Source organism: Bombina bombina, chromosome 6 (genome assembly GCF_027579735.1).
Source record: "Bombina bombina isolate aBomBom1 chromosome 6, aBomBom1.pri, whole genome shotgun sequence".
NCBI classification, from domain to species: Eukaryota; Metazoa; Chordata; class Amphibia; order Anura; family Bombinatoridae; genus Bombina; species Bombina bombina.
In genome coordinates, this window is record NC_069504.1 from 1,054,228,311 (window position 1) to 1,054,255,219 (window position 26,909).

At 41.0% G+C, this 26,909-nt stretch overlaps 1 protein-coding gene and 1 long non-coding RNA gene across 2 annotated transcripts in view; one reads left to right on the forward strand and one right to left on the reverse strand.

Moving 5' to 3' along the window:
• The window catches only part of CACNA2D4 (calcium voltage-gated channel auxiliary subunit alpha2delta 4), a 1,345,448-nt gene that overhangs the window by 972,228 nt on the left and 346,311 nt on the right, over positions 1 to 26,909 (reverse strand). The window contains exons 7-8 of the mRNA XM_053718853.1: positions 16,403 to 16,463; positions 4,114 to 4,264 (exon numbers count right to left, since the gene is read on the reverse strand). Of these exons, the coding sequence (XP_053574828.1) occupies positions 4,114 to 4,264; positions 16,403 to 16,463 (212 nt within the window). The remainder of the gene's footprint in view (positions 1 to 4,113; positions 4,265 to 16,402; positions 16,464 to 26,909) is intronic.
• The window catches only part of LOC128664141 (uncharacterized), a 326,605-nt gene that overhangs the window by 232,322 nt on the left and 67,374 nt on the right, over positions 1 to 26,909 (forward strand). The gene's annotated exons all lie outside the window — the stretch shown is intronic.

Sequence of the window (26,909 nt, forward strand, 5' to 3'; positions counted from 1 at the left end):
TAAGCTATTATTACTACCAAGACTAAAACTAATCTTCCTAGTATTATTCTAACACATGCTCAAATATTAAAACTAACGAGGCACTCCAATTTGAAGATTGTCATTGGATAGTCAATTTCTAGTTACATTCTCTGTTTGGATTCTTATAGTGATCTTAATTTCACCCATAACAAATTGACCTTAATTACATACAGGGAGTGCAGAATTATTAGGCAAATGAGTATTTTGACCACATCATCCTCTTTATGCATGTTGTCTTACTCCAAGCTGTATAGGCTCGAAAGCCTACTACCAATTAAGCATATTAGGTGATGTGCATCTCTGTAATGAGAAGGGGTGTGGTCTAATGACATCAATACCCTATATCAGGTGTGCATAATTATTAGGCAACTTCCTTTCCTTTGGCAAAATGGGTCAAAAGAAGGACTTGACAGGCTCAGAAAAGTCAAAAATAGTGAGATATCTTGCAGAGGGATGCAGCACTCTTAAAATTGCAAAGCTTCTGAAGCGTGATTATCGAACAATCAAGCGTTTCATTCAAAATAGTCAACAGGGTCGCAAGAAGCGTGTGGAAAAACCAAGGCGCAAAATAACTGCCCATGAACTGAGAAAAGTCAAGCGTGCAGCTGCCAAGATGCCACTTGCCACCAGTTTGGCCATATTTCCGAGCTGCAACATCACTGGAGTGCCCAAAAGCACAAGGTGTGCAATACTCAGAGACATGGCCAAGGTAAGAAAGGCTAAAAGACGACCACCACTGAACAAGACACACAAGCTGAAACGTCAAGACTGGGCCAAGAAATATATCAAGACTGATTTTTCTAAGGTTTTATGGACTGATGAAATGAGAGTGAGTCTTGATGGGCCAGATGGATGGACCCGTGGCTGGATTGGTAAAGGGCAGAGAGCTCCAGTCCGACTCAGACGCCAGCAAGGTGGAGGTGGAGTACTGGTTTGGGCTGGTATCATCAAAGATGAGCTTGTGGGGCCTTTTCGGGTTGAGGATGGAGTCAAGCTCAACTCCCAGTCCTACTGGCAGTTTCTGGAAGACACCTTCTTCAAGCAGTGGTACAGGAAGAAGTCTGCATCCTTCAAGAAAAACATGATTTTCATGCAGGACAATGCTCCATCACACGCGTCCAAGTACTCCACAGCGTGGCTGGCAAGAAAGGGTATAAAAGAAGAAAATCTAATGACATGGCCTCCTTGTTCACCTGATCTGAACCCCATTGAGAACCTGTGGTCCATCATCAAATGTGAGATTTACAAGGAGGGAAAACAGTACACCTCTCTGAACAGTGTCTGGGAGGCTGTGGTTGCTGCTGCACGCAATGTTGATGGTGAACAGATCAAAACACTGACAGAATCCATGGATGGCAGGCTTTTGAGTGTCCTTGCAAAGAAAGGTGGCTATATTGGTCACTGATTTGTTTTTGTTTTGTTTTTGAATGTCAGAAATGTATATTTGTGAATGTTGAGATGTTATATTGGTTTCACTGGTAAAAATAAATAATTGAAATGGGTATATATTTGTTTTTTGTTAAGTTGCCTAATAATTATGCACAGTAATAGTCACCTGCACACACAGATATCCCCCTAAAATAGCTAAAACTAAAAACAAACTAAAAACTACTTCCAAAACTATTCAGCTTTGATATTAATGAGTTTTTTGGGTTCATTGAGAACATGGTTGTTGTTCAATAATAAAATTAATCCTCAAAAATACAACTTGCCTAATAATTCTGCACTCCCTGTAGATATATATAGATGTATCTCCAACATATTAGTCCATATATATTGTGAGTGTTTTTAAATTGTTTGTATCCCCCATTTTTAATAGCAACTTCCAGAATAAAAGTTATATTTTAATTATCTCCCTTTTCCTCTCCCCTGCCACTGTTACTAATTCCTATGTTATGATTAACTGATATCTATTCTACAACAAATGTGTTGTTATATATGTACAAATAGCTCTAGAGTGCTATAAGTGTATTCTTTTTTTGGAGGGGTTCCCTTAACCCACCATAAGCCTGTTTCAAGTTTAAATAATACACAGCAGCATTAACTCGTTTATTTTGTATTTACAAAGTTCAAAATTAATAATTACTCAAATATTGAAGTTATTAAGAGCTTTCCTAAAAAATATATAAAACTAGTAGTGCCATTGTTTTTTTGTCTGTTCATAATTCTGTCACTGTATAAATCCCTGATAATACCTTTAGAATGGAGTGCAGATTAGGGGAACAATTTGAAAAATTAAAAAAAGGGAATGGAGAATTTCAACTATGAAGAGAGGTTAGACAAATTGAGGCCTATTTAACAAATGTCTGTCGGACCTGATCTGACAGTGCGGATCAGGTCCGACAGACATCGCTGAATGCAGAGAGCAATACGCTCTCCATATACAGCATTGCACCAGCAGCTCACAAGAACTGCTGGTGCAACGCCGCCCCCTGCAGACTCGCGGCCAATTGTCCGACAGCAGGGAGGTGTCAATCAGGGAGGTGTCAATCAGGGAGGTGTCAATCAGGGAGGTGTCAATCAACCTTGCTCTGAGCATAACTGCTGTTTCTGGCGAGTCTAAAGACTCAATACCTACAGAGAGAAGCGCACTCACAGGAACAAACAACCGGCTTAATACCATTGTTAGCCTGTTCTATGGTGATTTACCACCTGGGTGCAACTTTTTAGCACAGTATTGCTTTTCACAGAGTAGAACTTTCCTGTAGTATATCAGTCTGATCCCGCCTATTACGGTCAGTCCAGCGCAGAAATACCAGGCAATTAAAGACTCGCCAGAAACACAGGGCGTCAAGCTCCGTTCGGAGCTTGATAGATAGTCCCCATAGTGTCTGTTTGCACTTGAGAGATGATATGATTACTTTATATAAATATATTAAAGGCCCATATATAGAGTTGGCCGAAGAGCTGTTTATTCCAAGGCAGTAGTTTGTGACACATGGTTACAATTTAAAAGGGACAGTCAACTCCAAAAATGCAATTGTTTAAAAAGATAGATAATCCCTTTATTACCCATTCCCCAGTTTTGCATAACCAACACGGTTTAATGAATATACTTTTTACCTCTGTGATTATCTTGTATCTAAGCCTCTTCTGACAGCCCCTGATCACATGACTTTTTATTTATTATCTATTGGGGCCCATTTATCAAGCTCCTAGCAGGCGGACAGGAATCGCCGGAATTCAACCCGATCGAATAAGATCTGGTTGATTGACACCTCCCTGCTGGAGGCCGATTGGCCGCGAGTCTGCAAGGGGCGGCGTTGCACCAGCAGTTCTTGTGAGCTGCTGGTGCAATGCTGAATACGGAGAGCGTATTGCTCTCCGCATTCAGCGAGGTCTTGCGGACCTGATCCGCACTGTTGGATCAGGTCCGCAAGACCATTGATAAATAGGCCCCATTGACTTGCATTTTACCCAATAAGTGCTGTGTTATGCTGTGTTACAACTTCACGGGCATGAACACAATGTTATCTCTATGGCCCACATGAACTAGCAGTCTCCTGTTGGGAAAAGCAAATAAAAAAGCATGTGACAAGAGGCTGTCTATAGTGGCTTAGAAACAGGCAGACATTTAGAGGTTTAAATGTTATAAAGTAGATTAATATAACAATGATGGTTGTGCAAAGCTGGGGAATGGGCAGTAAAGGCATTATCTATATTTTTAAGTAATAACAATTTTGGTGTTGACTGTCCCTTTAAGTCTAGAGGAAAAGAGATTTAAAAGGATACTTAAACCACATTTTTTCTTTAATGATTTGGATAGAGCATGCAATTTTAAGCAACTTTTTAATCTACTCCTATTATAATTTTTTCTTTGATCTCTTGGTATCTTTATTTGAAAAGCAGCAAATGAAAGCTTAGGAGCCAGCCCATTTTAGATTCAGCACCAGGGTGTGTGGAAATAAACATAACTTTGAAATTTGTCTAAATAAAATCTACTTCTCATTTGAAGTTCAGACCAAGTTGCATTGTCTTTTTATCATGCATATGTTGATTATACAAATCTACTGGTCCTTTAATTCAGTAAATTTTTTAATTCCTACTAACTATTGGATCAATGAATAATTTAGGGCCTTGAAGCCGACTTACTGCGATGATATTTACAAAGTCATTTTCCCCCAGTGTGTCCAGGAGGGTGGTAATTGTGTGTTTGGCAATCGTCATCCTCAGACCTTTCATACTGCCACTGATATCTACCACAATCATTATATCCTTGGGTGATGTGGCTGCCTGGATGTACCTGCAATAGCAGAACAGGTATAAATATACGGGGAAGTAAGAAAATACTTTATGAGCTATTGACACAAAATAGCAATAATTACACAGAATTAGGTTAATTCAGAAAACTAATTCACAGAAGAAAAACGATCAGATTGTATAAAATTGTGAAAAATACGTATGCATCACTAGCACATTCCGTCATACATTAATACTTACAAAAGATAAAAAAGAACACTATATTGAAAGAGCAGTAAAGTCAAGATTAAACATTCATGAATAAGATAAAGCATACACATTTTATACAATTTCCAATTTAGTTCTATTATCAATATTGGTTTGTTAAAAAGTAGGCTCAGGAGAAGCAATGAACTGCTGGAAGCTAGTTGAACACATCTGGTGAGCCAATGACTAGAGGCGTATATGTGCAGTCACCAATAAAGACTGTCCCTTTTTAGGGCTAGATTAGAGGTGGTGTGCTAATAACTGCTGCGCGCAAGCGAAATCAGGTTTTGTGCATATCGGAAATAGCACATGTATGACAAGTAAAAAGTAGATGCAATCGCAAGAGTGCAGTCACATTTTACGCTCATCAGGTTAGCGTAATTGAAGCCCTCGCGTAAAGGGTAGCACATTTAAAAAGGTTGTTTAAATCAGGGGTCGCCAACCTTTCGGACCTCAGGGGCCACTAAACTCACAATTTTGAATCCCGTGGACCACTAACATTATTTTTTTTTAAAAGGTACAAACCTCTATAATGTGTGTGTGTATATATATATATATATTTATATGTATATATAAAATATATATATATATAATATATATAATATATATATATATATATATATATATATACACACACAGTATATAAACACACACATACATACACATAACTAACTGAATGACAGATGAAGGGTAAGTGCCAACTTTTGAGCTGTAAACAGAGACAGAAAGTGGGAAAAAAAGAATTATGTTTAAAAGGACCACAAGACTTCCAAGTTACCTCCCCAGTTATCAAGGACAGACATTGGAGTCATAAATTAAGTTTATATCAGAAAGCTCTCAATATGGATGTGAGCTAACCCCGACTGATGTTACTGGCAATTACTATAATACTGGTTGGATATGGCTGATCTGCTGGATGGCAATTACTGGAATTCAGGTGGAATGGATTTGTGTGCTGGAAAATTATTAGAATGAAAAATAATTAAAGTGATGGTAAACTTTTAGTATTTGAATATTATAATATTAATAAGCGAGTAATTATAACTTATTTCACATATATATTTATTTAAAAACGTAAATCCTAAATGTAATAACTTCATATTTTAATTTCACAGCGTTACCATTCCTTGCTCCTCCCCTGCCATTACTTCCGTGTACAATCTTCATCCCTGCGATAGAGTATAACCACCCCTACCCGATGATAGACTCAGTAAAATGTGTCCAATCATAGTAAGTAAATGGTGAGCATGCGCACAATTCCAATGTAGAGCACTCGCAGACACCGATACAATAGTTAGGGAATGCACATATCTGTTGAAGGGCGTGTTAGCAAAGAGGTGTGTCGCCGACTGGCCTGAGCTGTCAGTGGTTGTTAAAAAAACGTGACCGGAGAATTTTAATGGCGGCAGTGGTACTGGAGGAGGATATAAGTAATAAAATAGGATTTTGAACAATAAATATTTTCAATAATATAGCGTTTTTCAAAATTTCATGAATTAAAGTCACATTATTTTTTTATTTGTTATAATAACGATCATTCAAGGTTGTAATAGTTTACCATCACTTTAATATTTAATAAAAAAGAAAGAAAATGAAGGGGAGGAAGACAAACAGTGATGTCAATCCATCTGAAGGACTTAGGAAAACTACTACAAAGAGACAGGTAAAGGGAAGAAAATTAAATATAAGAGAGATATTTTTTTTTTAATTTTCTTTTTTTTATATAGTATAATTCCACTATTTCAAGCCAAGACTATATCAACCTCTCTGAACAGTGCATCGGGCAGAAGGAGATAAATATACAATCTAGCTACGCAAGTTGTGCAGTACTACGCAACGTGCGTAGGGAGATTGTGATTAAACTCCTCCTCCGGTTTTCACTGATGTCCAGCCAGGCACAGTAGGGAGTTGTGGCACGACGAGGGTGACACCATCAGAGAAGATTAATTCCTGCTTGATGGTGTCAGGGACCACCAACCTCTTCTCTTGGACCACCAATGGTCCACAGACCACTGGTTGGCGACCACTGGCTTAAATCACAACATAAATGCATTGAATTACAGTTACACTCATATAAACAATATCTGGGAAAAAAAATGTAAATTAATATTAAGTTATAAGGGTTAAACGTTATATGGTATATGACAATGTATTTCACTGCAAAGGGCTATATTGTATATATACATACATATACACGTCTAAATATGGTTATAAATGCATATATACTGTATATGTATATATGTGTGTACATATGTATTTATGTTTTACTGTATATATACTGTACATATCTAACATTCCAATGTTCTTCACATACAGGATAATGTACTTTATACTGTAATTATACATTTCTATATATGTCTGAATATACCTATACCTGTATATTTATTCCTATAGATATATAGGTATAGATATAAATTTTACAAAAAAATTTGCACACTCACCTAGTATGTTAATTTATTAAATACTGCAAAAATAATCCATTTGAGTTGAGACACTGTGGGTATACTATGCAAGTGTGTAGAGTGTGACATTTATATGTATTATACAGTAAAATAAAAAAATAAAACATTTTAAACTTTATTTATTGTGAAACCTATTATTTTTTAGTTTTGCAAGATTTTGCCTTAGAATGAAGATAAGGGAGACGATTTATCCGAGCCGATTTATTTATGCTAAAGACCGCTGCTCTATAACTTGTCTGCCTGCTCTGAGGCAGCGGACAGAAATCAACCCAATCCTATACGATCGGGTTGATTGACACCCCCTGCTAGCGAATCTGCCGGGGGCGGCATTGCAATGGTAAATGCCAACAGCTTATGCTGTCAGAATTTATCAATGTGCAGCGGACATGATACGCTACATCGTATCATGTCCGCTCACACTATGATAAATCTACCCCTTACAATGCAGGCTATTAATATCTCACAGACAAAAGTGGCAGAAACATTTCCAATTTACAATAGAGGGCTTTAAATGTTTTCCACCATTGAGACAGTCAAGTTGCCTTAGTCACGGCAAACTAATATCTTAATGTACAAAACCGCGTTTACTTGAAGGATCCCTGTTCTGTACAGTGAGAAAATAACAATTTAGCATGACTGAAGCAGTTAGAAATCTCACAATTTTTCAAAACTAGGATTTTAAAGCCCAGTGCCCACTACTATTAATCAGAAAGTTTGTGCCATCGTGTTGTTACTTCAGTGAGATATTTATATTCTGCAATCTAGGGCAATCTTGCCAAATTGAAAAACAAGTTTTTCACAATAAATTAAATTTTTAAATGTATATAATAAGCAACTGTAATATATACATATATATATATATATATATATATATATATATATATATATATATATATATATATATAATGCCCCAGCTCAAAGGTATTAATAAATGTATCCATCAATAATGTTATTTTTTTTAAAATTTCCAACGATCATAGCAATACATAGTGAAGAGATAGGCATTCCATGGGCGTAACTTGAATTAAAATAAGGAAAATTAAAATATTCTAAACAAAATATGACAGCAAAGTAAGAATCTTCACACACTTTTATTAAAAAATAATCTACTAAACAACTCTTGCAAGACGGAATTGTATTATTTCTCACTGTCACCAACTGCGAACCATCGCGCCCATTAGAGTTCACTATTATACAAAGAGAGAGAAGAGCTGAACCAGGAACAAACAATAGGTCAGTAGCTTGTTCTTTGGTGGATCAGATTCACCACCTGCGAGTTCCTTGTTCAGGGAAGGATTGCCTGGTATTTCGGGACTTTTTTAGTGGGATCAGTCTGATATACTTGAAGCAACGAGGAAATATTCGTCTAAAAGAGATTGTTCCCAGGTGTTAAGCCGCTAAAGAATAGGATACTGAGCTGTTGTGTGTTCTTGGCTGTATGTTTCTATCTCTTTGTAGAGTTAACTATTATATTGTTATGGAGTTATACAATGATTATTAGTAGCTGATGTATTTGCTGCTTCTCTATACTGTACCAGATTTATTTGCAAAGCAGTGAACGGCTTAATTAAATCTAGCCCTAAGTTTGTTTTACAGCTTTACAACAACAGTTGTATTGGTTACAGGATATTAGATAGAAACATTTACTCACCAAAAGTCGACATTCATATTAATTTGTTTGCTTAATTTTAGTCACTATCGGTGAGATTACATATGTGGCATCGTCAGTTTTTAGTCCGGTATTGCAATCACATATACGGCGCCGCATATAAATGCAACGCGTATATTTCACTCTTCGTCCGCTAATTCTACTCCCATAAACTAACAACAAAGAACCGCGTCGCAAATCGGTATCACATATTCAGCACAAGGACTTACAAGGTGAAAATTGATAAATTTTACTCCATTTTCACCTCGCCACACATAGGCAGACGCAGCAAGCTTTGCGCTGAATATAGAAGTACAGTAACTCCCTGGAAGTTCTAACTAACACCTAACGCATGCGCAATATCCACCTGTCAACCACTATCCCCCACCACAATAACTAAATAAAATCTATTAACCCCTAATCCGCCAACCCCCACTTTGCAATATACCTAATAAATGTATTAACTCCTAATCCGCCATCCCCCCACATCGCAATAAACCTAATTAACCTATTAACCCCTAAAACACCACCCCCCACAACGCAATAAACCTAATTAAGCTATTAACCCCTACTTTAAAAAAAAACTAAGATTAAATTAAAATAAATAAATCTAAAATTACAAAAAATAAGTCTAAAAATAAAGAAAATTATCAAAAATAAAAAAATTAAACCTAATCTAATACCCCTATGAAAATAAAAAAAGCCCCCCAAAATAAAAACACCCCCTAATCTAAACTAAATTACCAATAGCCCTTAAAACATAAATTATGCTTTCCTGATAATTTCATTTCCATCGTGGGGAGGAGAGTCAACGGCTTCATTCATTACTATTGGGAATTAAGAACCTGGCCACCAAGGGGAGGCAAAGACACCCCAGCCAAAGGCTTAAATACCTCTCCCACTCCCCTCATCCCCCAGTCATTCTGCCGAGGGAACAAGGAACAGTAGGAGAAACATCAGGGTATAAATGGTGCCAGAAATTTAAATTTAGGTCCGCCCACCGGAGATACGGGCAGGAGCCGTGGACTCTCCTCCTCATGATGGAAATTAAATTATCAGGTAAGCATAATTTATGTTTTCCATATAAAGGGAAGGAGAGTCCACGGCTTCATTCATTACTATTGGGAACATATACCCAAGCTCTAGAGGACACTGAATGAAACCGGAAGGGTTAAAGGTGGACCCTAATCTGAGGGCACCACAGCCTGTAGAACCTTTCTCCCAAAAGCTGCTTCCTCAGAAGCAAAAACGTCAAATTTGTAATATTTCATAAACGTATGTAAGGATGACCAGGTAGCCGCCTTACAAATCTGCTCCATAGAGGCCTCATTCTTGAAGGCCCTAGATGAAGCCACCACTCTAGTTGAATGAGCCGTGATCCTCTGAGGAGGCTTATGTCCCATTGTCTCGTAAACCAAACGGATCAAGCTCCTCAGCCAAAAAGACAAAGAAGTAGCAGAAGCCCTCTGACCCCTGCGCTTCCCTGAATACACAACAAAAAGAGATGTAGATGGTCTGAAGTCCTTTGTAGCCTGAAGATAGAACTTCAGAGCACAGACCACATCTAGATTATGAAGTAACCTCTCCTTCGAAGAAGACGGGTTAGGGCACAGAGAAGGAACAACTATTTCCTGATTGATATTACGATTGGACACCACCTTGGGAAGAAATCCCAAGAACAGCCTTATCTGAAATCTTATCTGAAATCCCAAGAACAGCCTTATCTGAATGAAAAACCAGATAAGGTGCCCCATGTTGCAAGGCCGCCAGCTCAGATACTCTCTGAGCCGATGCAATGGCCAACAGGAAAAGAACCTTCCAGGACAGAATCTTAATGTCAAGGGAATGCATTGGCTCAAACAGGACCTGTTGCAAAACCCTAAGGACCAAGTTCAAGCTCCACAGGGGAGCAGACTGCCTAAAGACAGGCCTGATTCGAGACAAAGCCTGAACAAAGAATTGTATGTCAGGGAGCTCAGCTAGTCTCCTGTGTAACAAAACAGATATGGCCGAAATCTATCCCTTTAAGGAACTAGGGGCAAGTCCCTTCTCTAAATCTTCTTGAAGAAAGGACAGAATTCTGGAAACCCTCACCTTGTGCCAAGGGTATCCATGTACAATATGGTAGCTGTGCCGAGTGACTGGCTTCCTTGCCTGAACTAGAGTGTCAATCACACTTTCAGAAAAAACCTCTCTTGGCTAGGACTAAGCGTTCAATCTCCATGCAGTCAGCCTCAGAGAATGGAGATTCTGGTGTTGGAAAGGACCCTGTTCCAACAGATCCCTGCGAAAGGGTAACCTCCATGGCGGAGAGGATGACATCCCCACCAGATCCGCAAGCCACGTCCTCCACGGCCACAAAGGAGCAATCAGAATGGTTGACGCTCTCTCCTGCTCTATGTGTGCCACAATACGAGGTAGAAGTGGTAAGGGAGGAAAAATGTACGCTAGATAGAACCACCAAGGTAACGCTAATGCATCTATCAGTTCTGCCTTGGAGTCCCTCAACCCGTAACGGGGAAGTTTGCAATTAAGTCTGGAAGCCATGAGCTCTATCTCCGGCGTCCCCCATCTGAGACAAATCTCTGCAAACACCTCGGGGTGAAGTAACCATTCTACCGGATGGAATGTTTGCCTGCTGAGAAAGTCCGCTTCCCAGTTGTCCACACCCGGGATGTGAATCGACGAAAGCGAGCAGTTGTGGGCCTCCACCCATTCCAGTATCCGAGACACCTCCCTCATTGCGAGAGAGCTCCTCATACCCACCTGATGGTTGATGTAAGCCACCGAGGTAATGTTGTCCATCTGAAACCTAATGAAGTTGAACGCCCACATGTGGGGCGACACCTTCAGAGCATTGTAGATCACTCGAAGTTCCAGGATATTTATTGGTAAAAAGGGACTCCAGCCGAGACCATTTTCCCTGTGCCATTCTGGCATTCCAAACAGCTCCCATCCTGCCAGACTCGCGTCCGTGGTCACAATCTCCCAGGACTGTCTCAAGAAGGATGTCCCCATGGACAATTGTTACGGGCGGATCCACCAAGAGAGGGAGGTCCGAGCCCGCACATCCATGGATATCAGCTGTGAGAGATCGGAATGATCGCTGTTCCACTGCCTCAACATGCATAACTGAAGAGGTCTGAGATGAAACCTGGCAAATGGAATGACGTCTATGCTGGAGACCATGAGCCCGATCACCTCCATAGATTGGGCCACCAAGTGCCTCTCTGAGGATCGAAGGGTCAGACAAGAGGACGCAAGCTTCCTGTGTCTTTGATCCGTGAGAAAAATCTTCATGGACACCAAGTCTATGATCGTGCCTAGAAACTCCACACTGGTTTATCTTCCAACCATGAGATTGAAGTAACAGGAGCAGAGATCTTGAATGGTCCACTGCCTGACTGAAGGATGGCACCTGAATCAGGATGTTGTCTAGATAGGGCTCCACCGCAATGCCACTTGATCTGGCTACAGCAAGCAGGGCCCCGAGAACCTTCGTGAAAACTCTCGGGGCCATCGCCAGACTGAAAGGAAGGGCCACAAACTGGAAGTGCTGGTCCAGAAATGCAAATCTTAGGACCTTCCGACCTTGATGACAGGTTTGACACGAGGAATCTGCCCCTGCGAGGGAAGGACTTGAATCCTATCCTGTAACCCTGGGAGACAAATTCTATTCTGAACATCCTGCAACCAGGCTTCGTAGAATAGAGATAACCTGCCCCTACTCGGTCTGTAGACCTGTCGAGGGCTGCCCCTTCATGCCGACTTGGTCTCTGCTGGCTTCTTGTTCTGTTTGGACTTGTTTAAAGACTGAGCAGGCTTCCAAGTTACCTCGGACTGGTCCGCTTTCTCGGCGGGCTGCTGGTGCTGGGCCTTATCCACATGAAATGGACGAAAAGAAGGTCCTTTCGGTTTAGTTTTCTTATCTTGGGGTAGAAAGGCACCCTTGCCTCCGTAACCTCAATTTAGAGGTCATGTCCGCCGACCAAGATTTTAGCCACAGGGCCCTGCGCACTGAAGACTGAAAACCCTGACACCTTAGCATTCAGGCAAATAATTTGCATATTGGCGTCGCAAATTAAAGAATTGGCTACCTTCAAAGCCTTAATCTTCTCCTGCACTTCTTCAAAAGAGGATTCACCCTCAATCAGGGAATCACACCAATATGATGCAGCTCCAGCAACCTTCGGCTACGGCTGCTGCCGGCTGAAAAACAAACCCTGTGTGCTGAAACATCTTTCTCAGCATGTTTTCCAAATTTTTATCCATGGGCTCTTTGAACGACAAGCTATCCTCAAAGGGAATAGTCGTTCACTTAGCGAGCATGGAGATGGCCTCATCCACCCTAGAAATGGTCCCCCACAACTCAAACTGAGCCTCCGGAACAGGAAAAGTTTCTTAAAGGACGAAGAAGGGGAAAAGGAAGAACCTAATCGAGCCCATTCGTTCTTGATAATGTTAGCCATCTTTATAGGAACCCGGGAAGGTCTGGGGTACCACCCTGTCCTCATAAACCTTATCTAGCTTAAGGATAGAAGGTTCCTCCAGAAGCTTCGGCTCCGGAACCTCTAAAGTATCAAGCACTTGCTTTAGCAAAAAATGCAAATTCTCCATCTTAAACCTAAAGCCAGGCTCCTCTGCCGGAGCTATAGATGACATGGATTCCGACCAGAAGGAGTCCCTTCCGACGCGTCGGAGTGGGCCCCTTCATCAAACCACTCCGCAGGAGCATACGACGAGGACAAGTCCTGAGTCGGGCCGCTCTGAAAGGCCCTACGCTTGCGCTTAGCAGAACGTGGTAAGGTGTAGATCACTTTATAAACCGCCATCTGCAGTTGATCCGCAAAATCTGGCGGCAAACATATCTCTCCCAAAGGAGCAATAGTTGGACCCGGGGCGCTGCATGTGCAATAGGGGGCTCAACTCGGGTGTGCACCTCACGGGACGGAGAGCCCTCAAAGGTGGACGGTTCAGTTGTACTAGACATTCTTTTAGTCTTTGATGTCTTGACCCTCTTAAGGCATGTGGAACATATTTCGGCAGGCTGGTCTACTGGAACCTCACAATAAACATAGGTATGAGACTTTGTCAAAGAGGGAGTACCCTCTAACGCATCAGAATCCTCCATAGCTTACGCTTTTATTAGAATAAAAGAGACTAATAGGCACCTTTATAACCGCCAATGGCCGGGGCACTCACCACCTCCTATGAACCAGACTACAGAAACCGCTTTGTCTCCTCCGTCGCAGATCAGACATGAAGTGAAGAGCCCCACCCAGTCACGCAGGTGCCTCGCAGGACCACCCCTGCCTAAAGGAGAAAACGCGCCAAAAAAAGGACCGTGCAAAAACTCACAGAAAAGAACTTGATAGTTCCACGCCTTATCCCCCACAGCGCAGCAATGAAACAATAAACAATATCATGTATAAACCCCCCTCTTCAATAATCCCCCTACCAGGAATATTAACCCTTGATTCTGTAAAGATAAAAGGCGCCGCACTGTGACCCTGTCTTCTATGTTAACATTGTGTATAAAATGAAACGATCTTACCATAATCCATGCCGTGGAACAGGAACACGGCCCTTCAAGTGTCACAGGTCATAGCAGCGCTCCTGACATGGACTTGAGAGAAGAAAGCAGTCTGCGAAACTCGTCAACGCTGATTGCTTTAGGAGCTGTTAATGAGTCGGGATGGTTTCGCAAAAGAGACTCTCCCTGCATCTCTGGACTCTAACTTTCACCCAAGCCCTCACTGAGATGCCTTATAGGGCTAATTAAAACTCCTGTCCCATTGCGAAGAGTAATACCCTCCATAAGAGACCTCCGAATCTTCGGCACCTCTCTGCCACTTCCTGTGACGAAAGGCAAAGAATGACTGGGGGATGAGGGGAGTGGGAGAGGTATTTAAGCCTTTGGCTTGGGTGTCTTTGCCTCCTCCTGGTGGCCAGGTTCTTAATTCCCAATAGTAATGAATGAAGTCGTGGACTCGCCCTAAGTTAATCAGCTCTTTTACATAAAAAAATACTAAGTCCCCCCTAAAAAAACACTAAAAAAACCTAAACTACCCATTTGTATGGCCATTTGTATGGGCATTGCCCTTAAAAGGGCAATCAGCTCTTTTGCAGCCCAAAAAATCCCTAATCTAAAAAAAAAAGCCACCCCAAAAAAATAAAAAAAAAATCCTAAATCTAACCCCCAAATAGGTTCTCACCGTTCCTGAAGTCCGGCGGAGGTCTTCTTCCAGGCAGTAAAGTTCATCTTCAAGGCGGCGTCATCTTCTTCCAGCGCGTGGACCATCTATCTTGATCCAGGGCGAAGGCAGCGCGGAGTGGAGGTGACCGCGGAGCAAGAACGCCGGCCACGAAGCCATCCAGAGTGGAGGATCCTCTTCGTACGATCGTCGCCGCACACTGAGGATTGAATGCAAGGTACCCGTTTTATATTTGGGGTGCCTTGCATTCCTATTGACTGAAATTTTCAAATCAGCCAATAGGATGAGAGCTACTGAAATCCTATAGGCTGATTTGAACAGCTTGGTATCTTTATTTGAAAAAGCAAGAATGTAAGCTTAGGAGCCAGCCCATTTTTGGCTCAGCAGCTGAGTAGCGCTTGCTGATTGGTGTCTAAATGTAACCACCAATCAGCAATGGGCCGTCTCCTAAGCTTACATTCAAATAAAAATACCAAGAGAACCAAGAAAAATTGATAATAGGAGTAAATAAGAAAGTTGCTTCAAATTGCATGCTCTATCTGAATAATGAAAGTTTCATTTTGACTAGACTATCCCTTTAATGCTAGGTGGTTCAAGGAAACCTAGAAATGCCTGGAAAGTTTTGAGCTACATGTAGAACAGATTGGAGAAAAGCAGAATAAAAAGAGCGACAGTGCAGAAAGTGATGCATAATTTGGATGTGCAGAGCAGGTTAATGAGAAATGCGAAGCTTGTTAAAGAGACATGAAACCCAAATGTTTTCTTCCATAATTCAGATGTGATTTTAAACAACTTTCCAATTTACTTCTATTATTTAATTTGCTTCCTTCTCTTTTTATCCTTTGCTGAAAGGTTTATATAGGAATGCTCAGGAGCAGCAAAGAACCTAGGTTCTAGCTGCTGATTGGTGGCTGCATATATATACCAATTGTCATTGGCTCACCCATGTGTTTAGTTAGAAAATAGAAAAAAAGAAGAAAACACAGAGGCGCCAATTGTGTTTTCTTCTTTTTTTCTAGTTACCCATCTTCCAGGAAGACCATCCTAAGACCGAGAGCTGCCTACTACTGTTTTTTTGGACTTACCACTGATTGGGACTATATCTATATCACTTACTGGACTTTATGTTGGTACACTTTTATATATATGTATGTTTCTGTATTTATATATATCTTATAAGTATTAATTTAGTCAACTGATATTGTTTGAACATATGTTTAGTTGTTAGGCTATAGGAGGCGCCCCCTAAGGGCAGTAATACACATTGGTGTGTATTACACCCTCATTTCATCCTCTAGTTAGAAAATAGTAGTGCATTGCTGCTCCTTCAACAAACGTTACCAAGAGAATTAAACAAATTAGATAATATAAGTAAACTGGAAAGTTGTTTAAAATTGTATGTTCTACCTAAATCATGAAAGAACATTTTTGTGTTTAATTTCCCTTTAAGGATAGCGACAGGTTAAGAAGAGATGATAGAGAGTTCATAGAGGGGCATAGAAGATTAAGCAGATGTACAGACGTTAAAGAGTGACACAACAGATTGTACAGCTCATGTCAGCACAGTACTATGGAAGGCTTTATGGTAAACAGGGATACAGAAATCTTACCAGCCTCGGTTTCTACAGTCAAATGAGATCACGCCGTTTTCATCTGGAACCCATTTAATACCTAAAGAAAACAACACATGAAAAGGTGGAATACCGATACATTTTAACAAACTAATTATGGTAATGGTAAAAAAGTAAATAATGCAAGGATTACTCAATGCAGTAGAATTGCATAATCAACAAGTACATAATAAAAAGACAATGATTTAACACTAAGGGGTCAATTTATCAAACGTCGGGTGGACATGATTGGCTGTAGCCGGAAACATTGGGTGTAGATAGCAGCAGCCACTGCTTGGTAAATCTACCCCCTACTCTGAATTTCAAATAAGCAGTAGATTTTTTTCTGGCAAATTTATTTTTTCTCCCATTTTCTGGTCCCTGTATCATGTGACAGATATCAGCCAATCACAGACTAGTATACTTATACCATGTGAGCTTGTGCGCATGCTCAGCAGGAGCTTGTTCCCCAGAAAGTGTGTATATAAAAAGACTGTGCAAAATGTAATGATGGAAGTGTTAAAAGAAGTCTTAAAACTGCTACTCTTTCTGAATCATACAAGTTTATTTTGACTTGAATGTCCCTTTAAAGTGAATGTAAATTTTTAAGCTAAAGTGCCCGGTTTTTAAAAATGTGATTAAAAACAGGGGCACTTTAATTCATCAAAATTTACATTTCACTCGTGTTGTGAAAATACTTACCTTTTAATCTTGACAGCCGCTCCAGCTTCCTCCGCTCGTCGCAAAGCCTCTTCCTGGGTCTAAAATGAGGAATCCGGCTTCCTCCAATCACGGCGTTGAATCAGACACTGATTCCCCCAGGGGGGAAGCCGTGATTGGAGGATGACCGATCCATTATTTCTGACGTTAGAAATGGCTTTGCGACGACTGGGGGAAGCTGGAGCGGCTGTCAAGTTTAAAAGGTAAGTATTTTTTCACAATGAGCGAAATGTAAATTTTTTTAATTAAAGTGCCGCTGTTTTTAATGAAATTTTTAAAAAACGGGCAATTTAGCATCAAAATTTACATTCACTAAGTTGTATGCTTTGTATGTTATAGACAGATATGTTCTCTAGAAAACACATACATGGATAAATATATACTATACATCACATGCTAGTGCCATATTTAGGACAGGGCTTTTAGTCTTATTTGTGTTGTGGGCCAAATAAGCAAAAGCAGAGGGTTTTATATACCTAAAGCTGTCATGTAACTGTTTAGGTCTTTTAGAAAATGGGTCAGTGATAGCAATTCCACCTATCACACATATTAGTGACAGTCTAAGGACAATGTTGCAATTAGGTCTTAGTGGCTATTATAGAAAGTAACAGCCGTCATTATTACTGATCTCCACACAGTTTAATCGGCTTAAGTGTGTTAGCTCCCACCTCACTATTATACAACAATACTGCAGAACTGTTGCTGACAACTATTAAAAGTGGGTCACATACAATCTTACTATTAGTTCTGATTATATAAATTGCTGGAGATGCTAATTTTAATCAGTTAAGAAAAACGTTGTTTTTGGGAGGACACATTTGGGAAGATGATCCATTTATATAGCCTATACGTTTTTTGGTTGTTTTTTTTTTTAATGTATAGTTTTGCTTATTTTTAAATAACATTGCTCAGATTTTAAGACTCCTAACCAAGCCCCAAAGTTTTAGGAGAATACCGACGTATACCTACTCCAGCTTGCATCTGTTTGTGTAAAGGGTCTTATCATATGCAATGGAAGGGGGAGGGGGGAGGGTCTATTTCCCACTTGCCATGGGTGTTATAGTAACCTTTTAAACAGAGCTAAATTGGAAGCTTCTAAGTAAGTTTTTAAACAGTTTTATACTGGATTTTTATATCAGTATCTGTGCATATTATTCTTTATAGTAGTGTCAATTATATGCATTTATATGAAAATTGGTATATACTGTCCCTTTAATACGGTACAATGATATGAAAGTACTAGGAGCTTAAACAAGTATCAATAGTCAAAATTAAAACTAACGGCTAGATTTAGAGTTTGGCGGTAGCCGTCAAAACCAGAAACATTGGGTGTAGATAGCAGCAGCCACTGCTTGGTAAATCTACCCCCTACTCTGAATTTCAAATAAGCAGTAGATTTTTTTCTGGCAAATTTATTTTTTCTCCCATTTTCTGGTCCCTGTATCATGTGACAGATATCAGCCAATCACAGACTAGTATACTTATACCATGTGAGCTTGTGCGCATGCTCAGCAGGAGCTTGTTCCCCAGAAAGTGTGTATATAAAAAGACTGTGCAAAATGTAATGATGGAAGTGTTAAAAGAAGTCTTAAAACTGCTACTCTTTCTGAATCATACAAGTTTATTTTGACTTGAATGTCCCTTTAAAGTGAATGTAAATTTTTAAGCTAAAGTGCCCGGTTTTTAAAAATGTGATTAAAAACAGGGGCACTTTAATTCATCAAAATTTACATTTCACTCGTGTTGTGAAAATACTTACCTTTTAATCTTGACAGCCGCTCCAGCTTCCTCCGCTCGTCGCAAAGCCTCTTCCTGGGTCTAAAATGAGGAATCCGGCTTCCTCCAATCACGGCGTTGAATCAGACACTGATTCCCCCAGGGGGGAAGCCGTGATTGGAGGATGACCGATCCATTATTTCTGACGTTAGAAATGGCTTTGCGACGACTGGGGGAAGCTGGAGCGGCTGTCAAGTTTAAAAGGTAAGTATTTTTTCACAATGAGCGAAATGTAAATTTTTTTAATTAAAGTGCCGCTGTTTTTAATGAAATTTTTAAAAAACGGGCAATTTAGCATCAAAATTTACATTCACTAAGTTGTATGCTTTGTATGTTATAGACAGATATGTTCTCTAGAAAACACATACATGGATAAATATATACTATACATCACATGCTAGTGCCATATTTAGGACAGGGCTTTTAGTCTTATTTGTGTTGTGGGCCAAATAAGCAAAAGCAGAGGGTTTTATATACCTAAAGCTGTCATGTAACTGTTTAGGTCTTTTAGAAAATGGGTCAGTGATAGCAATTCCACCTATCACACATATTAGTGACAGTCTAAGGACAATGTTGCAATTAGGTCTTAGTGGCTATTATAGAAAGTAACAGCCGTCATTATTACTGATCTCCACACAGTTTAATCGGCTTAAGTGTGTTAGCTCCCACCTCACTATTATACAACAATACTGCAGAACTGTTGCTGACAACTATTAAAAGTGGGTCACATACAATCTTACTATTAGTTCTGATTATATAAATTGCTGGAGATGCTAATTTTAATCAGTTAAGAAAAACGTTGTTTTTGGGAGGACACATTTGGGAAGATGATCCATTTATATAGCCTATACGTTTTTTGGTTGTTTTTTTTTTTAATGTATAGTTTTGCTTATTTTTAAATAACATTGCTCAGATTTTAAGACTCCTAACCAAGCCCCAAAGTTTTAGGAGAATACCGACGTATACCTACTCCAGCTTGCATCTGTTTGTGTAAAGGGTCTTATCATATGCAATGGAAGGGGGAGGGGGGAGGGTCTATTTCCCACTTGCCATGGGTGTTATAGTAACCTTTTAAACAGAGCTAAATTGGAAGCTTCTAAGTAAGTTTTTAAACAGTTTTATACTGGATTTTTATATCAGTATCTGTGCATATTATTCTTTATAGTAGTGTCAATTATATGCATTTATATGAAAATTGGTATATACTGTCCCTTTAATACGGTACAATGATATGAAAGTACTAGGAGCTTAAACAAGTATCAATAGTCAAAATTAAAACTAACGGCTAGATTTAGAGTTTGGCGGTAGCCGTCAAAACCAGCGTTAGAGGCTCGTAACGCTGCTTTTGGCCGCCAGCTGGTATTTGGAGTCAGTCAGGAAAGGGTCTAACGCTCACTTTCCAGCCGCGACTTTTCCATACTGCAGATCCCCCTACACCATTTGCGTATCCTATGTTTTCAATCGGATCTTTCTAACGCTGGTATTTAGAGTCGTGGCTGAAGTGAGCGTTAGAAATCTAACGACAAAACTCCAGCCGCAGAAAAAATTCAGTAGTTAAGAGCTTTCTGGGCTAACGCCGGTTCATAAAGCTCTTAACTACTGTGCTCTAAAGTACACTAACACCCATAAACTAGCTATGTACCCCTAAACCGAGGTCCCCCCACATCGCCGCCACTCTATTAAAATTTTTTAACCCCTAATCTGCCAACCGCACACCGCCGCCACCTACGTTATCCCTATGTACCCCTAATCTGCTGCCCCTAATACCGCCGACCCCTATATTATATTTATTAACCCCTAATCTGCCGCCCTCGCTATCGCTGACCCCTGCATATTATTATTAACCCCTAAACTGCCGCTCCGTACACCGCCGCAACCTACGTTATTCCTATGTACCCCTACACTGCTGCCCCTAACACCGCCGACCCCTATATTATATTTATTAACCCCTAATCTGCCGCCCCCAACGTCGCCTCCACCTACCTACAATAATTAACCCCTAATCTGATCTCACCACTACTCTAATAAATGTATTAACCCCTAAAGTTAAGTCTAACCCTAACACTAACACCCCCTAAGTTAAATATAATTTAAATCTAACGAAATAAATTAACTCTTATTAAATAAATTATTCCTATTTAAAGCTAAATACTTACCTGTAAAATAAACCCTAATATAGCTACAATATAAATTATAATTATATTGTAGCTATTTTAGGATTAATATTTATTTTACAGGCAACTTTGTAATTATATTAACTAGGTACAATAGCTATTAAATAGTTAATAACTATTTAATAGCTACCTAGTTAAAATAATTACAAAATTACCTGTAAAATAAATCCTAACCTAAGTTACAATTAAACCTAACACTACACTAGCAATAAATTAATTAAATACAATACCTACAATTAAATACAATTAAATAAACTAACTAAAGTACAAAAAATAAAAAAGAACTAAGTTACAAAAAATAAAAAAATATTTACAAACATTAGAAACATATTACAACAATTTTAAACTAATTACACCTACTCTAAGCCCCCTAATAAAATAACAAAGACCCCCAAAATAAAAAAACAGAATTTATGTTTACCTGATAAATTACTTTCTCCAACGGTGTGTCCGGTCCACGGCGTCATCCTTACTTGTGGGATATTCTCTTCCCCAACAGGAAATGGCAAAGAGCCCAGCAAAGCTGGTCACATGATCCCTCCTAGGCTCCGCCTACCCCAGTCATTCGACCGACGTTAAGGAGGAATATTTGCATAGGAGAAACCATATGGTACCGTGGTGACTGTAGTTAAAGAAAATAAAATATCAGACCTGATTAAAAAAACCAGGGCGGGCCGTGGACCGGACACACCGTTGGAGAAAGTAATTTATCAGGTAAACATAAATTCTGTTTTCTCCAACATAGGTGTGTCCGGTCCACGGCGTCATCCTTACTTGTGGGAACCAATACCAAAGCTTTAGGACACGGATGAAGGGAGGGAGCAAATCAGGTCACCTAAATGGAAGGCACCACGGCTTGCAAAACCTTTCTCCCAAAAATAGCCTCAGAAGAAGCAAAAGTATCAAACTTGTAAAATTTGGTAAAAGTGTGCAGTGAAGACCAAGTCGCTGCCCTACATATCTGATCAACAGAAGCCTCGTTCTTGAAGGCCCATGTGGAAGCCACAGCCCTAGTGGAATGAGCTGTGATTCTTTCGGGAGGCTGCCGTCCGGCAGTCTCGTAAGCCAATCTGATGATGCTTTTAATCCAAAAAGAGAGAGAGGTAGAAGTTGCTTTTTGACCTCTCCTTTTACCGGAATAAACAACAAACAAGGAAGATGTTTGTCTAAAATCCTTTGTAGCATCTAAATAGAATTTTAGAGCGCGAACAACATCCAAATTGTGCAACAAACGTTCCTTCTTTGAAACTGGTTTCGGACACAGAGAAGGTACGATAATCTCCTGGTTAATGTTTTTGTTAGAAACAACTTTCGGAAGAAAACCAGGTTTAGTACGCAAAACCACCTTATCTGCATGGAACACCAGATAAGGAGGAGAACACTGCAGAGCAGATAATTCTGAAACTCTTCTAGCAGAAGAAATTGCAACCAAAAACAAAACTTTCCAAGATAATAATTTAATATCAACGGAATGCAAGGGTTCAAACGGAACCCCCTGAAGAACTGAAAGAACTAAATTGAGACTCCAAGGAGGAGTCAAAGGTTTGTAAACAGGCTTGATTCTAACCAGAGCCTGAACAAAGGCTTGAATATCTGGCACAGCTGCCAGCTTTTTGTGAAGTAACACCGACAAGGCGGAAATCTGTCCCTTCAGGGAACTTGCAGATAATCCTTTTTCCAATCCTTCTTGAAGGAAGGATAGAATCCTAGGAATCTTAACCTTGTCCCAAGGGAATCCTTTAGATTCACACCAACAGATATATTTTTTCCAAATCTTGTGGTAAATCTTTCTAGTTACAGGCTTTCTGGCCTGAACAAGAGTATCGATAACAGAATCTGAGAATCCTCGCTTCGATAAAATCAAGCGTTCAATCTCCAAGCAGTCAGCTGGAGTGAAACCAGATTCGGATGTTCGAACGGACCCTGAACAAGAAGGTCTCGTCTCAAAGGTAGCTTCCAAGGTGGAGCCGATGACATATTCACCAGATCTGCATACCAAGTCCTGCGTGGCCACGCAGGAGCTATCAAGATCACCGACGCCCTCTCCTGATTGATCCTGGCTACCAGCCTGGGGATGAGAGGAAACGGCGGGAACACATAAGCTAGTTTGAAGGTCCAAGGTGCTACTAGTGCATCCACTAGAGCCGCCTTGGGATCCCTGGATCTGGACCCGTAGCAAGGAACTTTGAAGTTCTGACGAGAGGCCATTAGATCCATGTCTGGAATGCCCCACAGCTGAGTGACTTGGGCAAAGATTTCCGGATGGAGTTCCCACTCCCCCGGATGCAATGTCTGACGACTCAGAAAATCCGCTTCCCAATTTTCCACTCCTGGGATGTGGATAGCAGACAGGTGGCAGGAGTGAGACTCCGCCCATAGAATGATTTTGGTCACTTCTTCCATCGCTAGGGAACTCCTTGTTCCCCCCTGATGGTTGATGTACGCAACAGTCGTCATGTTGTCTGATTGAAACCGTATGAACTTGGTCCTCGCTAGCTGAGGCCAAGCCTTGAGAGCATTGAATATCGCTCTCAGTTCCAGAATATTTATCGGTAGAAGAGATTCTTCCCGAGACCAAAGACCCTGAGCTTTCAGGGATCCCCAGACCGCGCCCCAGCCCATCAGACTGGCGTCGGTCGTGACAATGACCCACTCTGGTCTGCGGAATGTCATCCCTTGTGACAGGTTGTCCAGGGACAGCCACCAACGGAGTGAGTCTCTGGTCCTCTGATTTACTTGTATCTTTGGAGACAAGTCTGTATAGTCCCCATTCCACTGACTGAGCATGCACAGTTGTAATGGTCTTAGATGAATGCGCGCAAAAGGAACTATGTCCATTGCCGCTACCATCAACCCGATCACTTCCATGCACTGAGCTATGGAAGGAAGAGGAACGGAATGAAGTATCCGACAAGAGTCTAGAAGTTTTGTTTTTCTGGCCTCTGTTAGAAAAATCCTCATTTCTAAGGAGTCTATAATTGTTCCCAAGAAGGGAACCCTTGTTGACGGGGATAGAGAACTCTTTTCCACGTTCACTTTCCAGCCGTGAGATCTGAGAAAGGCCAGGACGATGTCCGTGTGAGCCTTTGCTTGAGGAAGGGACGACGCTTGAATCAGAATGTCGTCCAGGTAAGGTACTACTGCAATGCCCCTTGGTCTTAGCACCGCTAGAAGGGACCCTAGTACCTTTGTGAAAATCCTTGGAGCAGTGGCTAATCCGAAAGGAAGCGCCACGAACTGGTAATGTTTGTCCAGGAATGCGAACCTTAGGAACCGATGATGTTCCTTGTGGATAGGAATATGTAGATACGCATCCTTTAAATCCACCGTGGTCATGAATTGACCTTCCTGGATGGAAGGAAGAATAGTTCGAATGGTTTCCATCTTGAACGATGGAACCTTGAGAAACTTGTTTAAGATCTTGAGATCTAAGATTGGTCTGAACGTTCCCTCTTTTTTGGGAACTATGAACAGATTGGAGTAGAACCCCATCCCTTGTTCTCTTAATGGAACAGGATGAATCACTCCCATTTTTAACAGGTCTTCTACACAATGTAAGAACGCCTGTCTTTTTATGTGGTCTGAAGACAACTGAGACCTGTGGAACCTCCCCCTTGGGGGAAGTCCCTTGAATTCCAGAAGATAACCCTGGGAGACTATTTCTAGCGCCCAAGGATCCAGAACATCTCTTGCCCAAGCCTGAGCGAAGAGAGAGAGTCTGCCCCCCACCAGATCCGGTCCCGGATCGGGGGCCAATATTTCATGCTGTCTTGGTAGCAGTGGCAGGTTTCTTGGCCTGCTTTCCCTTGTTCCAGCCTTGCATTGGTCTCCAAGCTGGCTTGGCTTGAGAAGTATTACCCTCTTGCTTAGAGGACGTAGCACTTTGGGCTGGTCCGTTTTTACGAAAGGGACGAAAATTAGGTCTATTTTTTGCCTTGAAAGGCCGATCCTGAGGAAGGGCGTGGCCCTTACCCCCAGTGATATCAGAGATAATCTCTTTCAAGTCAGGGCCAAACAGCGTTTTCCCCTTGAAAGGAATGTTTAGTAGCTTGTTCTTGGAAGACGCATCAGCCGACCAAGATTTCAACCAAAGCGCTCTGCGCGCCACAATAGCAAACCCAGAATTCTTAGCCGCTAACCTAGCCAATTGCAAAGTGGCGTCTAGGGTGAAAGAATTAGCCAATTTGAGAGCATTGATTCTGTTAAACACTAAAAAACTCTAAGCCATCTCCGTGGAGATGTTGCCTGTACAACGGCAAAGAGAATGACTGGGGTAGGCGGAGCCTAGGAGGGATCATGTGACCAGCTTTGCTGGGCTCTTTGCCATTTCCTGTTGGGGAAGAGAATATCCCACAAGTAAGGATGACGCCGTGGACCGGACACACCTATGTTGGAGAAAATGCCCTACCCTATTCTAAAATTAAAATAGAAAAGCTCTTTTACCTTACCAGCCCTTAAAAGGGTCATTTGCGGGGCATGCCCCAAAGAATTCAGCTGTTTTGCCTGGAAAAAAAACATACAATACCCCCCCCCCCCAACATTACAACCCACCACCCACATACCCCTAATCTAACCCAAACCCCCCTTAAATAAACCTAACACTAAGCCCCTGAAGATCTTCCTACCTTATCTTCACCACACCGGGTATCAGCGATCCGTCCAGGCTCCGATGTCTTGATCCAAGCCCAAGCGGGGGGCTGAAGACATCCATCCTCCGGCTGAAGTCTTGATCCAAGCGGGCAGAAGAGGACATCCGGACCGGCAAACATCTTCATCCAAGCCGCATCTTCTATGTTCTTCCATCCGATGACGACCGGCTGATCTTCAAGACCTCCACCGCGGATCCATCCTCTTCTTCCGACGACTAGACGACGAATGAAGGTTCCTTTAAGGGACGTCATCCAAGATGGCGTCCCTCGAATTCCGATTGGCTGATAGGATTCTATCAGCCAATCGGAATTAAGGTATGAAAATTGGCTGTTCCGATCAGCCAATAGAATGCAAGCTCAATTCTGATTGGCTGATTCCATCAGCCAATCAGAATTCTCCTACCTTAATTCCGATTGGCTGATAGAATCCTATCAGCCAATCGGAATTCGAGGGACGCCATCTTGGATGACGTCCCTTAAAGGAACCTTCATTCGTCGTCTAGTCGTCGGAAGAAGAGGATGGATCCGCGGTGGAGGTCTTGAAGATCAGCCGGTCATCATCGGATGGAAGAACATAGAAGATGCGGCTTGGATGAAGATGTTTGCCGGTCCGGATGTCCTCTTCTGCCCGCTTGGATCAAGACTTCAGCCGGAGGATGGATGTCTTCAGCCCCCCGCTTGGGCTTGGATCAAGACATCGGAGCCTGGACGGATCGCTGATACCCGGTGTGGTGAAGATAAGGTAGGAAGATCTTTAGGGGCTTAGTGTTAGGTTTATTTAAGGGGGGTTTGGGTTAGATTAGGGGTATGTGGGTGGTGGGTTGTAATGTTGGGGGGGGGGTATTGTATGTTTTTTTTCCAGGCAAAAGAGCAGAATTCTTTGGGGCATGCCCCACAAATGGCCCTTTTAAGGGCTGGTAAGGTAAAAGAGCTTTTCTATTTTAATTTTAGAATAGGGTAGGACATTTTTTTATTTTGGGGGGCTTTGTTATTTTATTAGGGGGCTTAGAGTAGGTGTAATTAGTTTAAAATTGTTGTAATATTTTTCTAATGTTTGTAAATATTTTTTTATTTTTTGTAACTTAGTTCTTTTTTATTTTTTGTACTTTAGTTAGTTTACTTAATTGTATTTAATTGTAGGTATTGTATTTAATTAATTTATTGCCAGTGTAGTGTTAGGTTTAATTG